Source organism: Lates calcarifer, linkage group LG13 (genome assembly GCF_001640805.2).
Source record: "Lates calcarifer isolate ASB-BC8 linkage group LG13, TLL_Latcal_v3, whole genome shotgun sequence".
Classification (NCBI taxonomy): Eukaryota; Metazoa; Chordata; class Actinopteri; family Centropomidae; genus Lates; species Lates calcarifer.
In genome coordinates, this window is record NC_066845.1 from 3,383,192 (window position 1) to 3,405,602 (window position 22,411).

The following is a 22,411-nucleotide window of genomic DNA, read 5'->3' on the forward strand; positions in this document are numbered from 1 at the left end:
AAACCTGGTGCCTTGAAGTACGGACACAGCTGAGAAGTGCAGGCTCTCAGGGCATTTCTGACATTTTGGGTGATATACCACACAGCAGTAACGTGTGTGTCATTCCTTTTTGCCTCTGGACTGACATCATGTAGAGCTGATAGAAATATGTCTTTTCACTGGGTCCTGAACGATACATTTTGTTCTTTGAAAAGTGCCAAAGGCTCAGTTTAATCTATTCACACACTCTTTCTCATGCTGTTGCCTTCGAGGGCTGAGGCTACTGCTGCACACAGAACAGCTCTTGTAATTGTAATAAATAATGTATGATTAATATGGCTGATTAAACAGTCTGGGAATCCTCTCCCTGTGGGCAACACTACTTCTAGCAGAATAACAAAGATTACCTCAGAGCTTTCCACTCTTGTCACACCATTGTCTGATAAGGAGTTAGACAGCCGCTCCAGATCAAAGAACACCTTTATGCAACATAGCTTCACAAGTTCAGTTTTAGTCTGCAAGTCTTGCAGTTTATGGCTGGGTGGTATTACAAGGTCTGTAGTACAGTGAATCTTGACGAGAGTTTTCAGGTGTACTGTGTGCTGTAAAATGGAAAGTAATGTATGTGGCATTTATTTTGTCCAAAGCCGATGACATTTTTCCCACACATACCATCCCTATCTCCTACAAATTATATTTATGGGGTACCTTGCTAGCCTCTTGGTTAAGGTGTTGACCATGAAACTCGGTGAGGACCTTTGCTGCTCTCTTTTTCCTTTATTCTCTGTCATCTCTTATATTGTCACCTACAGTATTCAGTAAAGGAGTATATACTTGAAGCAACTAAAGTCTGATTATTCATTCATGGTTATGCTTAGGCACTCAAAGCAAGTGGTAAAGGTAAGCGAAAGATAATGGATGTGGTTAAATAATAGAAAAGTCAAGATGACTTAATTTGTTATTATGATTATTCCTTGTGTTGCCAAATCCTATCACTACACTCAGGACTCAGACTGCAAACCCCAGTCTTCGGTGCCACAGTCCTGGGTTTCCCTCTCTCACTGTCCAACCTGCACAGATTCCTATGACTTGCATGGGTACAAGAGCTTGGAACTTACCTCAAAAAACTTTGCCTCAAATATAATCCAGATAGATGGTATGTTTCCTCTAAAACAACAAATTAGTGATTTTTAAATGTATATTTTCAGGAAAATGGGTCTTGAGCCAGTTCTGAGTTTTGCTCAGGGATACCTTCACAAATGGACAGGAGAAGCTGGGATCAAACCACCAACCCTACAATTAATGGACAACCTACTCTTACACCTGAGATACAGCCAACCCAACAGTGAGGAACAATAAATACATTACCCCCTGTTTCTTGATTTGTACAATGCATTTGATGTGATTTAAAAAGTTGGGACTGGATTTTAGCTACTACTTATTGTAACATAAACAAAACGTGTAGGATGCTCACTGTCTGATGCCTTTCATCTACTTTGCAAGTCCTCACTGCCATTTGTGTTTCAGAAACTGTACTAGAAATCCCTTTTATTCACTCAGTGTTCAAATCAGCTGCTGGAAAATTGCATGTAGACACTGCACCCTAAAGCCCCCTGCCTCCAATCCGCCCTTGAGTCTCACCTTTTCTTCTACCTTCTACTTTGGCCTTCTCCTGAAGCCAGTAACACATCATCATTACTTGCCTAGATAGAAAATTTTGGCCTCCATTTCTCATTTTGAGTTGTTTTTTTTCTTTGTAGGACTAGTGGTGTGCCCTTCTCTAGGGACCCTTCAATATCAGACACAAAATATGAAAAATTACATTTCCTGATGGAGACAATGCAAAACCTTTCTAGCCATAAATTCTCTTTAAATGTCAAGTTTCCATGGACATGAGTCAAAGTCAGAGTCTTTGTCCACAAAGAGGCCCCTGATGTATTAAAAGAAAATGCATTACAAACTCAACTGCTTTTGAGGAACAAGCTCTGTCCCTGCGCTTTAGCTAATACACCTGATGGGACTGCTACCACAAGCGGTCAAGCGAGAGTAGGAGTGGCGTGTTTCTAATTTAACTGCCAGTGTCTTTGACAGACACTGACCTTTGGCGGACAGAGGTCCTTAAGCACTATTACTGGGTTTTTTTGGGGGAAATAGAAGTCATTTACCCTAATGCCTGGCACAGGTACTCACAGCATCCAATAAAGCAGAAGGTTATAGGCTGTCCATTTAAGTCTACAACAGAGCACTCGAAGAACACTTGCTAAGTGCTGTGGGTTACCTTGTTGGGACTCAAGAAAACTCAAACTGATCTGACAACCCAAAATGGGAAAACAGCAGTTTGATTTATTGTAAAAGAGCTTTGAAGCTGTAAGCTCAAAAACAAGCCCATTTGTGATACTTTTTTTTTTTTTTTAAAGTAATCAGGTTGGTTAGATAAACTATGTGCTAAGCAAAGACACAACAGATTTATGACAAATATCTCACTTACTAAATTTATAAGTTTCTGATAAACACTGTCCCACATCAGCACATTGTAAAGGAGGCATGAACCTCTGAAACAGCTGGCTAGCTTAAAGGAAAATTACAACATTTTTTCTTGTTTCGTGGGTCACCATAACTTTGCACTTTGCATAGAGAGAAACTAACTACACAGGGATGTAATTAGTTCAACCAGTTGGCTAAACAAACAAAATCTCCTGAAAGGCCTTGATTGCAGTGTAGGGGATGTGATTGCATTTGCTTAGCATCTTGAGCACTGACTGTTTGGTTTGTCTTTTCATCTAGTTTAAATTTTGTGAGGCTGAAACAAAGTCTCTAGCACAGCAATTGGTGATCAGAGCTGGAAAAATAATTAATTGTAGCTACACAGCTGGGATCACTCTCATCCATGGACAAGCTTAGCTTTGCAGCAAGGTTTTCTTTTTCAGTCAGCTTTGGAGAGCAGTGACCACAGAAACACCATCAGTTTTGTGAAGTACATTTTCTTGCGGGACAATCCCCCTGCTGTCTTTCTGCCTTCATTCTTTCATTCCTTTCTCTTCCACATGATTTAGGTCCTGGTCTATGTTTTATAGTTCAAATAAATAAGGTTGGCCATCAAAGTTAAATGATTGAATGTCTATTACCATCATAATAGTCCACTGGATACCCAGCCATCACATTTTCAGAAATTCCTTAGGAGACAATAACACAAATCTTCTCTCATTTACTACCGCTTCTCTAGCATGATCACATACTGAATCAACAGCCACCCACAGCCTCACATGTGTAAACAAACCAGCATGAACATATGAACAGGCAGCTGTTTGGTTAGCTGGCAGATTACCCCAGAGGTGCCTATGCCCTATCCATAATAATTTCTGTGTTAAATTTTGTGTGGACTCAGAGACAAGGATTATGTAAAATTTAAGGTTATTTACAAAGCTTTAGGAAACTCACCCTGCTTGCCCCAATATTAGTTGTTCTGTTGGAGTCGTCTTTTCCAAATCTCTACAAAGAGGTGGTGAGTCCAAAGTTGCAGCCAATTATGAGAATGACAGACACATTGAAAAATACTGTAATTTTCCTCTAACACTCTTATCAACATATGCACATATGCAACGTATGACTCATATCATGGTATCAATAGTATACTATTGAGCTGTGCAATTGAATATACTCTGAAAGCAAATAGATGCTGTGATGCAACTGCAATTGTTTGCCTCTGGCTACTTGACCAGGAGTTGGCTGGTCTCAAAACAAAACACAGTGAAGTGGAATATGTGCATGCTGTCTACCCATAAAAGAGGGCGTAGGAGGCGGTATGGGATTCATCAGAATTTTAAGACTGAGGGAATGAGTGAATAAATAAATGCAAAAATCCTGCAGACATTTTGGCATTTCATAACAATACAAGATGACAAGTGAATCAGACAGTGAAAATGAAGAATGGCTGTGATGGTATTTAGCTAATACCGGTGGCATGACTGTGGTAAACCTTTCCATACGGTAAATTATTCATTGTCTTGTTGGATTGCAGGGGCCTGAAGTATATTCCAACATGCACTGGGTAGAGCTCCAGTTAATAACAAGGCTGAAACACATTGACAGTCACTCACACTCTCATTTATGGACAAAATATGTTTCCCATCCAAATGACCTGCATATGTTTGGACAACATCCAAAAGATATCCACACAAATGTGGTAAAAATATGGAAATGTGCTAACTACTGAGCCACCATGTCACTTATTTCCATAAGCAGCCACTCAAAATTTTGAGAGGGAAAGTGTGATTTAAAAAAAAATTAACAACACAACCAGCAGTTAAAATTATGTTAAAATCCCCCCAAAAATGTAAGCTGTCTCCAAAGAAGGACAGCAACAAGGTTAATGGCCTGGCTTGCTTTATGACTTTGGAGGATGATTACTTTTCGTGGTAATTTGCTGTTTATAGGAATAGAAAAGCCTATAAATAGTGCAGCCTTGCAGAGTGACAATGTGATTATGGCTTTGGCAAGTCAAGATAAGAAAATCGTGTTGCTCTAAGTAAAAGCTTTTCTGGGATTCACTTTCCTTGACCTAGAAAGTCCCGTCACTCCCACTCATCCACACACTTCCCCTCAAGATGGTTTAAAAAGTCAGTTACGCTCTGAGGCAGCAGGTCTTACACTGCCCACAAGTAATCTGACTCTTTACAGTTTCATTTAACTACATGTATCTACTTTTATGCTCTCACAGTACAAGAAGTTTAGAGAGGAAAATCACTATTTGATGGGGCTGTTAAGAACTAACACCACAAATGAATGAGACCCAAAACATATTTTCACATTTGAAGTCTCTTTCCTGTATTTTACATGTGTAACTACAGTGACTGTGCATTTGGTTCTAAGCATCTGCAAAACGTGGGTGACTTAATACTGTGCCTGAACACTTCCTGTGTAGACACAAAGCCATTGCTGCTGCTCTGCTAATGTGCTGCTCATACTACATCCTCTGTGTGGACATGGTAGTAGTCTTGTAAATATAAATATAAATATTTGCAGCATATATTTTACTTCAGACTCTATTTGACCAGTCAAATATCACACAAAATATGTATTTCTATGCTTCAAATGGACAGTACTCTCTAAGATCAGATAATCTGCAATGTTGATTTGTCATTATGAAAAAGTGCATATGCTTTTCCAGTCTGCCTTTTAACTTGTCAAGCTTTAAGTTGTTATGCATATGAAAAATACTGGTTCAGCCGGTGTGTTGTGGAGCAGCAATTTAAAAGGCCAGTTCCTGTGAAGAAGATGACTGGCTTTTACCAATTTGTTTATGACAGGCTGTGGAACCACAATAGCTTGATTTGACTCAATCACCCTTATGTAATGCAGTTCCCAGTGCAGCTTGCATTGTTTTTCTTTTCATAACAGCAATATATGTTTGCCTTTAAAGTGAAATCCACTGTGACTCAGAGAGAAATGTGGGCTTGATGTGGTTATCTAACGAATAAGAGATTTTTTTAAAAATGCTGCATAAATTACACACTAAGACTGCTATTTTGTGAGTGGTCACATCACTGTAATGCCTCTTGGCACAAGCACAGGCTTTCAGCATTATTGATCATGTTTTCTAATTGTAGATATCTAGTGCTGTGAACTGGTTCTCATTTTGGGATTTGTCCATTATCTGTCTCTTCTTATTCTGTGCAGGGTTGCAGGGGCAGTGGAGTCTATCTGAGCATAAGAGCTGACAATATGGAGTATTGCATGAAAGAACCTGACCATGGCTGAGGTTTTACAATCAACTTGGTACCTTAGGCGAGAAACACATTAAAAATCTGCTCAAACAGCGTAGTGGATCCATTCACTCAGCAAAAGTGATCCCTAATGAGCTGAATGATGACTTTCACCCCCTTTTATGTGAACATAGTTCAATGTTTACTTTCCATTATACTGTCATTTTACAAAGTTAATCTGCAAGTTACAAATTTACATTACTTATGATATATATCTTACATACAATGACATATCATATTAGTGACAGCTTATACTAATTCTTGTCTATATCACATCATTTTATATGTCTTAGTGTATATTATGGACAATGTATCAGTTATATAAATAATGTAGTGACATACGATTACATGATGTATTTATACATTATATAACTTTGGTTATTTTTCATTTGCATAAAAACAGGATAAATAAGACTGCAGCTAATTTTATTTATTGAATATTCTGTCAATTATTTTTTAGATTAATTGATCAAACATGCTATATGAAAGTTTTTGCTATCACTATATAGCCAACGTTAGCATTAACAATTGTTTACTTACCAAGAGCTTCAGTCATTGTTGTGTTTGCAAGATGGTTGGAATACACACTATGGGCAGTGCTGTTTCTTCATCCTCACATGTTGGACTGACGGCAGGCTGGATGCTACAGTGACTCACTATTGCAAGATGGTATTATGAGACGGTATGGGCCGTGGCTTGCTTGTTATCCTGCTAACTTCAGAAAAAGAAAAAAGGTAATAGAGATAGAAATAAAACAGTTAACATTAGCATAACTTCCCACTGCTGGAGACAGCTCTTGCTGAGTAAAGAAATGCTGGACCTGCAACATTTCTTCAGGACTGATAAGTAAAAAGTTGTTAATGCTAACATTGGCTATGTAGCATTAGCAAAACTTACATATAGCACCTTTAATCGTTTGGTCAGGTCTACATAACGTCAAAAAAGTGAAAAATGCCCAACACAAGCCTTAAAAGCCCAAGATGGTGTCTAACTATTAAGACATGACAAGAAGGAAATACAACATGAGACAGGATACATAAAAGAAAAGGATACATGAAAAAGGACAAAAACACGTAACGGGATTAAAAGCCCTTGATGAAGCAAATACAAAAACTGCTTGAACTGTCAATGATGTTCAATTGCTTGTTAAATGAACTGGTGCAAAAAAATTCAAAAATCTAGACCGTGTGAGAATAAAAGCTGTTTTTAAATATTTTGGATACAAAATACTTTGCATTGCTCACAGAGTAGCACTTCCAGTGATAGCTTTTACTTGATGAGATTGGAGTGATCAGTCTGTCGCCCTGTTGGTTTTGCATCTGTGACTATCTCCCTATCACTGCACCTAAATGACACCCACAGATGGCAACTGTGTTCCCGTACTGTTTAATGTGCTGTTTTTATGTCCTTGTCTATAAGCCTCCAGTCTGCATCAGTACCGTTTTCTATAATATGGAAATCTTGACTGTTAGACCAGCTGCAATTGTTGCCAAGCCTGTTTGCCAGCGGCTGCACAGTGAGGACAGTGGATATTTGAACCCCTAACAATGTGTAAAAAAATCCCTACTTTCTTTACACCAGCATCATCAACAATAATAGGAGTGTGCTCTCTGCTGTTTGTCTTTAAGTCAGGAATGATTTCCTTCATCTTGGTGGCATTTAAATCAACTTTATTTTCACTTCACCACTCAGTGAGTCACACAAACTCCTCTCTGTGAAAAGGACTCATCATTATTCTGAATTCCCTCTATCAGTTTTGCTGCTCACAAATTTAATGATGCGGTCCCTATCATATTTTGCAATGCAGTCATGGGTGAAATGTGAATATAGAAGTGAACTAAGGATGCACCTCTGGGGTGCACCTGTGTTCATTACGACCACAGATGAAGTGAAATTATCTATTCTCACCGCTTGTTCTCTCCAAGTTAGAAAAAAAGAGGCTGAAATCCAGGCTAACAAAAGTGTCTGCATGCTGTGATGTACCGGTTGGTTTTTAAAGTACACACTGATTGATGATAGCGGTTAATTAGAAGAATCTGTGTTGTGTATGTGTGACCTTTTATATAGACTCACTTTGTGATTGGGAGGATGGTACTCTGAAGAAGACAGTTTTAACTAAATGCTGATCTGCACAAAGTAAATCAAACAGTGAAAATATTTTCTCCCCTGTCTACCTCTATTCATCTAGACAGTATATATTTTTGGTCTAAGCACTCCACACTGGAAAACACATTTTTCTAACACATCCACATTTTAGAAGATCTCGTTTTTAAACCCCTGACTAAAATTTATTTATCAGCATAGCATCTCTTTTCATTGCTATGCCAGAATGTACTGCAGAGCTGTCCAAAAAAAAAAAAAAAAAAAAAAAACAGGATCAATCATGACTTTTATCAGCTTGAAAACAGGACAAAGATGAGATTAGTCTGCATTTTTGATAATGCCAATAATTACTCACACTTTTATATCATATCCGCCCTATTATTCCAATGCTCTGTCTTTCTGTCTTCCACGACTGGACACAGTGTAGAGTGCTGCAGCTGCCTTGTCATCAAAAAATACATATTTAATGTCTCCCTATTCTACATATTAATTTAAACTGTCTCTTTGTCCTCACTCACTGCAGGAAATATCCATACTGTCATGTTCCAGAGACAAAAGTATTCAGTTGTTGGTAATAACTTGACCTCAATATTCTGTTAAGATTTCAGTGCAGTCTGGTGTAAACGTCACTGAGTGTTTGAGAATAGTTGTCTTTGTGAAGGGCAATAACAATATTGGTACATTGGTACAAGACTCATTGGGATAACAGCGATGAAGATTCTGAGTCATCCAGGTCATAGTTATCCAGGAAGTGGAGAACTGATTGGACAACCATGACCTGGGTGACCGAGAATCTTCACAGGCATCTTGCTGAACCCAGGACTGAAGAAGCCTCTTGGATGAGAGTTGAAATGGCTTCAGGAATCTACAACCATGTCCAGTTACTCTTGCTTAAACCCCTCTTAGACTTTCCTGCTGCACAAAATTATGTTTTGTTATTTTTCAACAATATTGTTTAATCATTTTTTTAAGTTACAGACAAATGATGTTGTCCTGTTGACAGGAGTGTCAGATCAGAAAATGCTTTACAGCTTCAAAACTCTAAAATGTATTCAAATAAGACCCTGCAAGACGTGAAGATTACTCTTGAACTGCTCACAACTCACAAGCATGTGCATATCCCTGTTTTAGAGGATCACAAAACAAAAAGGTTTGGAACCACTGGTTTACAGTAGGTTGACTCGAAAAGAAAGGAGTTTGAAGTGTTCACACAGGGCAGAGTGACAGGTTTGTAACAAATAAAAGGAACAGAATGTGCATGTTGTCTAAAAAAAAAAAAACCTGTAAAAATTGCCTCACAGTAAGTGGCTGCATCATCATTTCGATGTGCTGTTAATGAACATGTGTTGTCTTCATTTTTATCTTTGCCATCCACTTAACTCCCCTTTTTTTGTGTTCCTGGCTGCTCTCCGACAACATTTCCACCTGCTCATCCTAACCAGATGTCACACCCTCAGCAAATGTCTTTGCCACAAAAACATCCTGAATATCACTGAGAGCCAGTAACAGGTGAACAAGGAGATCAAGGCCTGCATGGGCTGATAATGTGGAACAGACCCAATTTTTTAAGTATTGCCATTTTAATGCCAAAAAGCTCCATATTGCAGCTTAAGCAAATGTTGCTACTGCCTCAGCATTGGCACATTTCCACTTATAAAAAAACATTTTTTTTTCCAACTGGCAACTATTTGAGTATCATTTCTAGGATAGCAGCATATTCTTAACTGTCAAAGAATAACAACAAATTTGCTTTACAAAACACTTTACATTTCCCGTGTACCAACAACACACCATCTTCTCCATCGAAGAACCCACAGGAACAGCAACAAGCTGTTCGGAGCTGACCAGGCTCGAGACAGTGATTGACCCAACTTTCTGGGCTCCCCATCCCTCACCTCCCAGAGCAATATTCGGAGACCCTAATTGGGAGGACTGCAGGGGTATAGCAAAGAATGAGCCAATCAGGATGTCCTCCTCTCCACAGGAGTGGAACTGCACGCTAGGCTGTGGAGCTTGTTAAGGCATAGTTACTTGTAGCATCATGGGAGCTGCAGCACACACACATGCATGCACACACACACACACACACACACACATGCACGCACGACATACAGTCAAGTTACTCAAATCACCAACTGTCTAGAAAGCACAGAGTAGAAAATTTATGTGGTACATTTGAGGAAAGTACATAACATCATAGTCAAACATTTTGTAGTTAATCATATTACCTGCCAGACCTTTCAAATTAATGGAATTTGGCCAAGTCAAGCCAACATATCGGGCTGACTGAAGGGGAATGAGACACAGTGAAGAAAAGAAAGTAAGACAGCTGGCATCTAATGGCACAATTAATTAAATTGTTCCATCGGATACTCTTGTTATTGTTTCACCACCACCATCACTTTATGTTGGTAATGGATATGGCTTACAGTGCACTCTAAACTACACAAACAACACTGAGTCTGTGGCCATGGGGATGTTTTTAGTTTTGAAGGTATTTCATAATCCAAAGTATCAGATAAATTACAATTTTGACCTGTTGATGACAGAAATTAAAAGTCAGGGAATCACTTAAGTGAATAAAACATCATTTTATTGTTAGAATTAAACATCTGACACAAATGTCAACCTCACGGTATTGCTTGTGGAAAATTATTCACCAAATTCATTTAATTACACCTATGGGAGTGTCTGTATAAAATTTCATGCTTAGTTTCATCATGGTCGTTGAGGGTATTTCACTGGATGAGTGAATACTTTGGCCTGCTGTTGGCACTAAATGAAAAGTCAGATGATCAACAAAGTTGATAGGATTCATCCTCTGGGAAACATGAATGTGTGTCCAAAATTTCATGGTGCTAAAAATTGCAAATTGCATTTAAAAAATCCTCACTGAAATTCATCCAAAGAAGAAAAATAATGAAATGAAATTCAAACATGCAGCAGTCTGGGGGCCTGTGGCATGAGTGCAGCCTCAGTGTCCGCAAGCTTGAGATATGAGCTTGACATGAATGACAGACACCCTGTAAAAAGATCACAGCGCAGGTCACATCAAACCTCGCTGTCCAAAAGAAGGCAGTGAAGGATGAGAGCTGGAAAAAATCTGTCTGTCATATCAACTTTAATTTTCAGGGGTGCCTGTTTTTATGATGCCAATAACAGGCAATGCATTCCCCAGGAAAAATAATAAAAACAATGGTGGCTACACAATAATCTCACATGATTTGAATATAGTGTCTTTTATAGAAGAAATGATTGGCAGATGGGAAAAATAAATGCTTCATAAAATGAATAAAGCACACTTTTACATGAAGGGGTTGATGATATCTACAAACTTTTGAAACTATGTGAGGTACACAGTGATCACTAATGAAGGACAACCTTAGCAGGTGCAAAGTTTGTTTAAAGTAATTAACTTTATTTAATCATATAATTTAAAGTGATTTTCATAATTTCATAACACTCAGCAGCTGGCACAAGCCTACATGTGGTGCTGATAGATTTGAGTATTTAGCATAATGCATGACACCCCTGGAGGCAACAGGGAGGCCAGATGTGTCTCATGATATGAAATAACTACCACAGACTAGGGGAAAATGCTTTTTGGCTCCCCTGCAATTACAAAGTTGGAGAAATTTTTGGGAAGATACAGTCTGGCCTGGCATGTTGCTGTACCACTTTTGTCCAGCAACTTGCTTTCAGATCAATAAAATGAAAGCACTGGGGAAACTGTAGCTGGTTTGTACATTTGGGCAAGGGAAGATGTTTCTTGGAAACATGTGTAACTCAGCAATCAAAGCTCAGAGGTCCATTAAGTAGTTTTGCAGCTCTCAACCACATCTCATGGTCTTTGTACATATCAACAAATGAAGAAAAATATACACTGCACTTTCAGCAACTATATCCATTTACTTATATTTTAGATTTTATTTTAAAATGGAAGATTTTGTCGCAGCATGTCCCAGGCTAAGAAAAAGTCAAATAAACGACTTGGGATACATTTGCTGGTGTGATTTTGAGATACAGTACTATACCTGAGCATTGTGCCAGTACTGTACTGTATTTATCTGACAGCTTTATTTACAAGATACATTTCAGACTGAAACTTTATCCAAAACAAACACATTTCTGTGTTTAAATTATTATACAATGTTATAAATTAGACTAGCCAATGGTACATAATTCAGGTACAATTAGATCCACCTTGACTAGCTGTTATCATATAACATGACAGGGGTCATTCTGACACCTTATGAGTTGTTTTGAAACTACTTCTGTATATCAGCTTCTGTAAAATTATAAATACCAGGCTTTAACTGGTAGTATTTACACTGTGCTAGATCTCAGTACTTTTTCCACCACTGCAAATTGTCCCAGCTTGCATCAGTTTCACAAGACAAAGGATGCAATGTAAACATAATTGCTGTTTAAAAAAATCCTGTGAAAATCTGATTTTATGAAGGCCCTTACTGCATTTTTAGTCGTTAACTTGTATGAAACTGTGGCAAACTTTAAAGCACACTGAGAGATCTGGCATCCTAACACTCACAATAGTGTTGACATTGAGGCGTGATAATTAAAGCCCCAGTCCTTCTGACCAGCAGTCAAATCTGAGACTAAACTACAAGGACAAGGGTCCTTAATTTTGAAGTCGCAGCATTATTGCATCTTAAACCGCAAGCATCATTAGCACTCTACAAACCCGAGGGCTTCTCACTGTTTCAAAAGCCAGTCATCAATTGGTCCTGTATGACAGATGTCTGTGTAAGGCTACACACTGTATATACCCATGACAGACTTTATTAAATCTCTCAGCTCCAACAACATTCAGCTGATCCCTCTCTACACAGCATCTGAAATGTAGCATGACCTTTCTGGTCCCATCAGACTGCCAGCCTGTCTGCTTGATGTGTTTGGGTCCAGTATGTGCTGACAGGAATCCGGAGGAGGAGTAGAATGCCGCCAAATCAGAGATGTGAAGCTACTTATTTAGATCTGCCCTGTTTTGACAGTTTTCTCCCCCTTCTATACCTCTCTATTTAGTATTCACTTTAAAAACCCTCCTTAACTTAAATTTCATGTGACATTGAATGATCAGTATATAAAAGATTCAGACTAGTCAGAACCTAAATACTGTGTTATAAAGAGCTCATGATACTTATTCAAATATGATAATCTATGAGTTGCCAGCAATAATTTTGAAATAACACTTTAATTCTTATCTCAGGGTAACAGGACCAAGTGCTCATGGGACACAGAAGTTAGATAATCAGCATTCAGCATGCACACATGTCAAAAAAGATGTAATTAGACCCCTGCTTCCTTTTTATGTGTGAATGTAATGGCTGAACACACAGACTCTGATGTGAGTTCAATTTATTTAATTTCAGCTTTTAGAACTTGAGGCTGATAGCTTGCAGGCTATTTTCAAATCCCTTGTACCAACCTAATCGTGGATTATGTTGGAAATAAAGGTCTTAAAAAGCATTTGTCCTCTGTACTTTGGTGCAAAACTTTCAAAACATCTGAATTATTAATATCAGCTGAATAAGAATGGAATATTTTTTTCTACACAGATAGTCTAAGATTCACACAGATAGTATCCAGCCACGCTAGCAGCCTGTACTTATAGGCTCAGTGGTGCTTTGAGCTAAATGCTGTTGTTAACGTGCTAACATGCTGATGTAAATTAGGCAGGCTATGTTTGCCATGTTCACTATCTATTGACTATAGTACTAGTTTATGAATTCAAATTTTGACCTGATGATGACACAAGATGAAAAGTCAGAGGATGACTGTATCAAATTTCACAGCAATCCATCTAATAACTGTTGGAATACTTCTTTCAAAACCACAAATGTTGATCTCACATGGAGCTTGAGGAAAAGTCAGGGATCACCTAAGTCAGTAGGATTCAACCTCTAGGCACCATGCATGTCTGTATTACATTTCATGACAATCTATCCTGTTTTTGTTGAGATATTTCATTCTGGACCAGCAGATGGACAGACTGATTCCCCATTAACGTCACTAAAACAGATTACATAAGGAAAGGCAATGAGCAAATAACTCACAAGTTCAAATATGGTCACTGTAGCAGTGAATAAAACTGAATACAGAGGCAACAAGGAGTCCTGAGAGACAAGAGGAACAATAGGATTTGGCCTGGGGATCTCTATACATGATATCGACCAGCTGCACACCGAGAGCCACTGTGTGTTCAGACCTGCGGGTAGTGGCTGCACACTGGGAACAGACTGCCATTCGGGATAACTAGACAGGACAGTGTTTACTTATACAATGCTCTGTTGAGATGTAGCATGTAACTGTACATTCACATTACACCAACATTCCCTCCATAGCCCCCAAATCACAGTTGGTACTAATGTGTATCAACCTACAGACAAAATTATATTTGAGGTTTGAAACTCAGCAGAGTTCTTCCTTCTGCTGTTCATTGTTATGTTCACTGTTGGGCTTGTTCCCCAGAACAGTATTTAACCTGCAGCCCTGAGTTCAGTAGCTGAGATAAAACTCGAGAGTCTCTGCTTTCCCTTCAGTCTCTGTGCTATTTGCTGCTGCGCTTAAAGAAGAGCTTCTCTGCCTCCTCTAACCGATAGAACTATAGCAGCTATTACAACTTCATCAATGCTTTTGCTCTCGTTCCTAACTTTTAATCTCCCTCATGGACATTAACTAATCTCTCATTTATATTTGAATCACAACTTTATGCAGAATGTCTGGCTTATGAGGCAAATGAGGCTTGTTGCTGTTTCAAGCTCAATTTAAATGAGCGATAATGTGATGTAGAAGCAGGAAAAGCTAATGTTTTGCCTCCTGATGGAACACAGTTGGACACTCTTTGACCTCTCTGTGAAAACTTCATTGAAAAAACAGAGGAAAAAAAGGAGAGAATTTAGAAACAAGCAAGCCTTTGTTATTTCCTGTAAAAATGGTCCATCCAAGATGTAACTGATCCTTTATTAACTTAATCTAAACCAACCTGGCATCATTATGAGACAGCATTTGCACCCTAGAGTGCATCTGGTCCTATAAAATGGCCTCATATTTCCTGGTTGCTATGCAATCATGCAGAACAAACATTGGACTCTCACCAGATGGATGCCCAAACCATTACAGATCGACCAACATGTTTAATGGCGGGCAACAGACATTGTAGCTTAAATGCATCCTTTGGCTTTCTTTGAATTTAAACCCTGCTGGATGAAAAGAGGCTGAAAGATGACTCATAATTAGCTCTCCATCAATCAGCCCTCCAGAGTCTCTGCCCCTTAGATCACAACATGCATCTTTTTGTGCTGACCTTGGATACAAATGGTGCTCAAATTGCATTTCTGTCATAACCCTCAGCTTTGGGAAGTGTATGATGTGCAGCATTTGTTGTTGGTGAGGTGGAAATTCAATTCTAAACTGAGTAAATCTGAAAGCTAATCTGGCTCACTGAGACAAACTGCCTCACCAAACCTGTGTTTGGAATAAGCAGTTGTATTTTCAGGAGTGTTCCTTCTGCAGCATCTGATAGTTCTCAGTTTTTCTGACAGATGTACCTGCAACTTCAGTTGCATCCATTGTTCCTCTTTGTAAGTCTGTTTGCTATCTTATGTTGATTTTTAAATTGTCATTCTCTGAACTCTAGTAATGCAACACGTTCTGCTAATTAGCATTCAAATGAATATGACTTGTCTGTGCGGCTGCTTTGTAATTGTGCTTTGGTTCATTTAAATTCAGAGTCCCTTTTTCACATGGTATTCACACAGCATTTTTTTTTTTTTACTTGCTGTAGTTTAGAACATCACAAGTGTTTGCTGTGAAGCCTCTGAGTCTATTTCTGGTGCTTTTAAATAAACTTTTTTTAACAATAAAAATATAACATTATACACTATGTTTTCTTTTTACGCACAGGGTTCACCTTACATGAACACTGAAATATGTTCACATCCCATTAAAGAAGTTGGTTAATATGTGTGCCCAATCAGCACATACGCTATCACTGTCATCTGTGTTGAATAAAAGTCATAGATGAGCTTTTTTTTAATGATTTAAACTGTCTGAAAATTCTCAACAAATTTGGATCGATCACAAGGAAAAAGAGCCGGTTGACATTTGTATTTTTGACTGAAATATCTAAAACAAACTATTGGATAGATTGCCGTTAAATTTGGTACACACACTCACGCCTCTCTTAGGATGATCTCCTGAGGAAGTATCTTTGGTGATCCCCAGGATTTAACCCCACAGCACCATCATCACATCAAAATTAAAAAAATGCTCAGAGCTTAAAATGAAGATGAGATGAAATATATCCAAAACTAATGACATTTCCACAAGCTTCAGCCGCACTGTACTTTGCATTTAGCGCTGTTTAGCCAATGTTAGCATGCTAAAAATCTGCTGAGACGCAGTGTGTTAGCATTATTAGCATTATTACCATAGTGACATGAGCATAAGAACTGCCTCACAGGATAACTTACATGACTGTAAACTTTTAGTTAGAACAAGATGGACCAGCAACATGTGGACGGTAGAATGTAATGTAGAAAGTGTGAAATAAAATAAAAAGTAGCAAAGTCGTGTTTTGGCACAGTGCAGCTCATAACTTTTCAGTCCAGTACAGTAGCTCTGTACTCAGCCTGCAGGATTTACCCAAAGAAAAACACCCATGCAAATAAGCTGAGCTGAAATTGCTCTAGTGCTGTAGGTTATGGTGTGTCAAAGTAATAATCCTGTTAGATATGTTAGCCAAGAATCCATGAATACAAAGAGGGTACTTGCTTTGATTTCATGTGTGGTGGAAGTACAGGAATATCATGTGTTTGAAATTTCAATATCTAAGACCTTGTCATTTTTGGTCTAATTTGTCTCATTAAGTGCAGTCACAGGCCTTTTATTCCCGCCAAGGGGTGCACTCTGCACTTGGAATACTGAGTCTTTTATTGCATGAATTTCATTTTTCATTGAAGTGACAGGGGAGTGATATATAGCTTTGCAAAGTTTTGTGTTGATGTAACCAGTGCTCCCTTTTGCATTTCAATAGCTCTTTATTTTTCTTTTCAAAATCACTGGGATCCTTTTAGAACAGTGTTTCTCAAATTATCTGCTTAGGCTAAAAAAGGGGAAGAGGGCCAATTTTTATTTCTTTTTAATGAAATGACGACTGCAACAAAGACTGGGCTGTTTGTTGTTCAGTATATAATCCTTAACATAATAAAAGGATATAAATAATAAAAGGATATAAAGATGAGTCTGATTCAACAAAATTTTGACAAAAGAATGAAGCCCTTCCATTGTGTATTAGTCATATTCCTCCTGTCCCTTATTCAGTAAGACTTGAAAACTCTATACACATTTTGTCTTTTTCCCTTTTGGACAGAGGGTGTAGAGTAGAAAGGTTAATGTAAGGACTTTAAATACCCTCCGGTGACCTCATTCCATCACATTTTCAATACTCAACAGAAACACTTCAAGAAGAGAATTGATACATAATTAACTGCAGCAGCGGCAGTTCTGGTAAAAAAAGGAAAAAAAAGAAAAGAAAAGAAAAGAAAAAAAGAGGAATTTGTTTTTTCTTTCTTTCTCCTCTATCTCACTCTGAATAAAAAGCTTGGATACAAAAATGATGAATGGGTCATTAGAGTCAGGGTGTGTTTGTGTGTTCCTTGTGTATCACCAGAAACTAGCTGGTCTCTGGTTTATTGTAAGATTCTCAGCTTAATCATTCGGTGAATGTACATAAATATCACTGCTAACATCTGCTTTTAGTCTATGTTTATTTGAATATTCTTAAACCTACAATGACTGAGTTTTTAGCATCTTGGGAATTGACATGGCAAACCCTCTGACAAACATTTAGTAGTTATTGTGCAATTTATTTTAAATTCACTCTCTTTTAGCTCTGTTTTTGGTCTCCATCAGCTCCTGAGGGAAATATCTGGTTCTTTAGCTGCTCAAGTCAAGTCAAGTCTTGACAAGTACCTTGGCCTGACTTGACATGACTGACTTTAGCTGCTAAATTCTCCACTATGTTCACCAACTACTCTCTAATGGTGTCTGTCTGCTGTTTGGTGCTGAACAGGTTTTTCAGAGCTCTTTCACTAAAACTGCTGCCTGCTGTGGCCAAAAATGACACTATGATAACAGTGAGAATGAGAGTGTCACGCTGGAAAGCTAAACACTGAGCTGAAAATCACCACAAGCTCAGTAAAGCAGAGGGGAGCTGTAGATTCAGTTGATAATTCTCTTCACTTACATACTGTTTTCACGCTGTCAATTGAAACATTATTATAAACATATGGATTAAAGCCTCTTCAGTATTTTGTGAAACACACTTATTTGTTTCTTGCTGAGTGTTAGATGAGAAGATCAATACCACTCTAGTGTCTTTTCGGTAAACATGAAGCTACACCCATCTGTAGCATAAATACGGGAAAGAGTGGGAAACAGCTCATCTGTCCAGAGGTAACAAAAACCACCTACCAGCACCTCTAAAGCTCACTAATTAACACATAGTAGCTTGTTTGTTTCTGCGCAGTAAGCACAGTGTTGAGACTATGCTGTGGTTTTATGAGGGGCTAGCTGTTACCCCAGCAAACTGAATTATCATATTTTCCAAATGTCAAGCCGCTCCTTTAAGGGCTGCGTTTTTTTTAATTTGTGTGATGTCAAGGCTTCCAATCTTAGCTCATGGTACAGTATGTACATTTGCTAGAAGAATGAATTCTTTCATCTTCTCTGAAATAATCTGATAAAAAGACCTGGTGTGTGCGCAGAATGATAAGTATCTGCTGAGAGGATGATGTGATGGATCACACCTAATAAAGAATAAAGCAAAGAGTCATAAAGCTCCCGCAGCTCTGCCTTTTCCTACATAAGAAGAGAGAGAGGCTAGATATCGACAGTATGCTTTGACGCTGCCTTCATGCTGCTTCTCTGTAGAAGAATTATTTATCTCTTGCTCTATTCCTGGGAGGATGCTGTTGACAGTGTCTCATCTCACTGCCTGAGTACCAGTGGCTTCCATTAGGGCCGGGATTGCAATATGATGTCTTTGTGGGAAGTTCACCAGTTGCACTATATTTAAAAGCTTCGAAAGCAGAAGTAATACTGAGGCAAAGAAAGAAAACATTTATTGTTTATGAATGTGGTGTCACACAGGTCCTGTCAGAAAAGAACAGGGAGGTGACGTCTTGGTTTGAGGTCTCTGAAGTAATCCTGCCCCCCCTCTTCTCTTCTCAACAGGCAGCTGGACTTTGGAATAGTTCCCATCAAGAACAATCAGCACATTCGTGTAAAAGCGATACATTGCAATTGCAAAAGACATTCTAACATTCCACATGACAACTAGGTTTTACATTTGTGATGTCCACTGTAGTTCATGTTGTTATAAAAATTTACAGAATAACATTTTTGTGTCTCAGTGCAAAAGATATATTCCAAAAGAATTTCAGAAAAGCCGTGCCCTTGATAAACGTCCCCTCGTGTCGCCCCCTGACCTGTGCCCCAACAGTAAAATAACTGGCCTGTTTACAAGACCACCAATAAATAACCAACAGAAGCAGTTTTACAGTCACCGTCAGATAGCAGCAGTGTTTCAGCTTTGACTTTAAATACATATTCACAAACAACAGTGTGTCACTGTACACCCACAATTCATCTGAACAACTTTAACTATAGATAATAATAATTACAGTTGTATTGATAGTAATCACCATGACAATAACAACAGAAAAAAGAACTCCAATGTGTCATATCTGCATTAAAGTATTTACATTGCTTTTTCAAGTTCTGTGGCTTAATTTCCCGTGTGTGAATTTCCCAAGTAAAAGAAGGCAATGAAGTGTCTTTAAGGTAAAAGGCTGGGAGTTTATCAGCTGGTACAGATGCTGTTGATGGAGATGATGGCAGGGTCCACCAGGCCCAGCTCCTCGTGCTCGTTAACGCACAGCTGATAGCCGCAGCCCCGCCTACGCTTCAGTGGGGTGACCTTGGCGTCGGGCTTGGCGCGAGGCGGCAGGAGGAAGCCCACACTCCCTGCAATCAGCATATGCCAGATGCTGTGGATGTAGAAGTAGTTCTCCTCCGTCTCCACGAAGGCATAGAGGGCCACGGCTGACGTGGCGATCATGGTGCCGGGGAAGAGGAAAAACACCCAGCGCTTCCAGGTGGGTGGGTAGCAACGCCGCCGACGGATGGTGCGCACCGTCTGACAGGCAGACAGACACATAACACAATGTTTTTCAACCTCATCGCCCCCAGGTTTAATATAGCAAACTGTTGTTTAAGATGTATTTCATAGTTGATGTCACAAAACTTTTAAGGAATGTATTGAACGCTTTTTTTAGTATATTCCTTAAATGGAATGGATGTGTAACTATTCATTTTTATGAGGTTTCCTAGACAAGCCTGTGTAATTATAAGGTTATAGATAAGATAACATGTTAAATGAGAATGCTTGATCAATACCCTCTAATGTAGTTGAGCTAAGAAATGACAATAATACCAATATATGAGTGAATGACGTTTATGGGAAGCTATTAATTTCTGTTTACTTTGGCTTCATCAGCATAAATGGCTGAGACAATAACAAGATGGGCAACAATATAAAGTGCCTTGAAGAATTCCGTTATCCTCTGCTCTGCTAGTAGATCACTTGTGGCAGAACTATGCCGAAATGTACAGCTATACTCCGCAAGAAAAAATACAGAAGGGCTCTTGACAGGATGTTGAACTGTCTTGAAGTGCAGGTCAGCACTATGTGTTGTTGAGATGTGGGAGGAAAGCACACTGGCTTCTCTATGAGCCTCTGCCCATATCTCTGCAGAAGTATAATTATAATTCCAGCTTGAAGCACTCACTTGGCTATGCTAGAATTTGAAAATAAAATGTGCCAATTGTGCGATTTTAATATCATTTCAATTTTTCTCGTAATTAGTCTCAAATTAAAGCGCCCTTTCCAAGAAACTTACAAAAAATAATAGTCAGATATCAATTTTCTTTGCAGGAAATTATCAGGAAACTAAGTGACCCATAAAATAAAGCATTTTACGGTTTATTTTCTTTTATGTAGCAACAAGATATTAGAATGGGAGATCACACGGGTAGCAATCATTCAAAAAACTGAGACCAGTGGGATTTCAGTGAGGGAGCAGCAGGCAGTTCACTCAGACTGGAGGAACAGAGGGACAGGGCTCTTCATAAATCTCAATTGTTTTTAATGTCTGGAATTTGTATTCATGCCTACTTTTGCAGCATAAAAACCCATAACAATGGCCACAATCAGCTGATAGATGTCGGTCATCAGTAACTGGCCAGTCACCACTTCAGCTATTTTGTTATTTATGCTCATGTTCTGTTTGGCACTAACTGGACTTGATGTCTTCATTTGTTTAATCCAGTAAATACGCTCATTCTCTCTGTAAGTGGCCACAACTGCCGGAAGTGTGGCTCAGAGAGACTTGGACATTTCATTTCTTTCTAAACAGCGTTCAGAGAGTGCTTCATTATTGTATTCAGTCTCTATTGTCATCGCTTCATAAATGCTGATTGCTTGCATTATATTTTCTACCCAAACATTACAATCAAAACTCCTTACATTGTCAAGGGAAATTTAATCTGTTCATGAATGACAAAACTAATTACATGTATTGTACCAGCAAAATGGCTGATTGAATTATTATGCTGTATGCATTAAGGTTAAATTAAGGTTAATAATCGAAGTGAAGTGAAGTGAGGAAAAACACAAAATGTGTTTTTCCTTTTCCTCCTTTTCCTCTTTTTTTTTTAGTTAAGACAAACACTTTCAGCCCAGGATAGTCTTTTCAAGCATAAGTCAGGGACCTCATTTACTTTGGAGAATTAGGGATATTTGGCACTGACAAATTTGAGCTTCTCCCCTTCTTCTTACTGCTCATGACACCCCTGCAAAGCAGCACACGCTCCGTGGCCTCTGCTTGACTGATCTAATTCGGTTGTGTCTGGGAACATTCAGAATGCCAGGCTTTGCAGAAACATGACAAGCTGAAATGAAAGGGCTCTTGTAGAAAATGAGCGGCACTCAAACTCAGAGGTGCAGGCACTGAGGAAAGAATGCTGAAATGCAGACATACGCTATTGAACAGCTGATAAATTATGAAGTGTCAAGTAATCAAAGCATGAGCCCAGGTTTATCTTGAAAAACTGCAGCATTAGCATGAGATCCAAGGGACTTTTATGGGAAAACTGCTGTGTGGAGTTTACTGTTGCGACCTGGCACTATGTGGTTCATCGCCATGGGAAGATCAGACATTGTCTTTGTTTCAGACAGACAATTTTGACACTGCAAAAAATCTGTGTATCCTTCCATTCTATAGATATTGTACCAGACCATGCATTTTATATTTGTCAAATAACATATGTCAATATGTCCATAATTGAATTACAAATGTGCCAAAGCCTAAAGAAAACCAGCCAAATAGTGGAAGCCAATGGCCTTATGTAAATCTCAGAATACCCTCACATTTGAATGATAGAATAGTGCTGTGCACGAATCCTGAAGCTCTATTGTTAATTTC

At 38.7% G+C, this 22,411-nt stretch overlaps 1 protein-coding gene across 1 annotated transcript in view; it reads right to left on the bottom strand.

Annotated features, from left to right (window-relative positions):
- Positions 1-18,971: 18,971 nt before the first annotated feature.
- The window catches only part of tmem8b (transmembrane protein 8B), a 38,910-nt gene continuing 35,470 nt past the window's right edge, over positions 18,972-22,411 (bottom strand). The window contains exon 13 of the mRNA XM_018672886.2: positions 18,972-20,064. Coding sequence (XP_018528402.1) covers positions 19,729-20,064 — 336 coding nt within the window. The 3' untranslated portion in view covers positions 18,972-19,728. The remainder of the gene's footprint in view (positions 20,065-22,411) is intronic.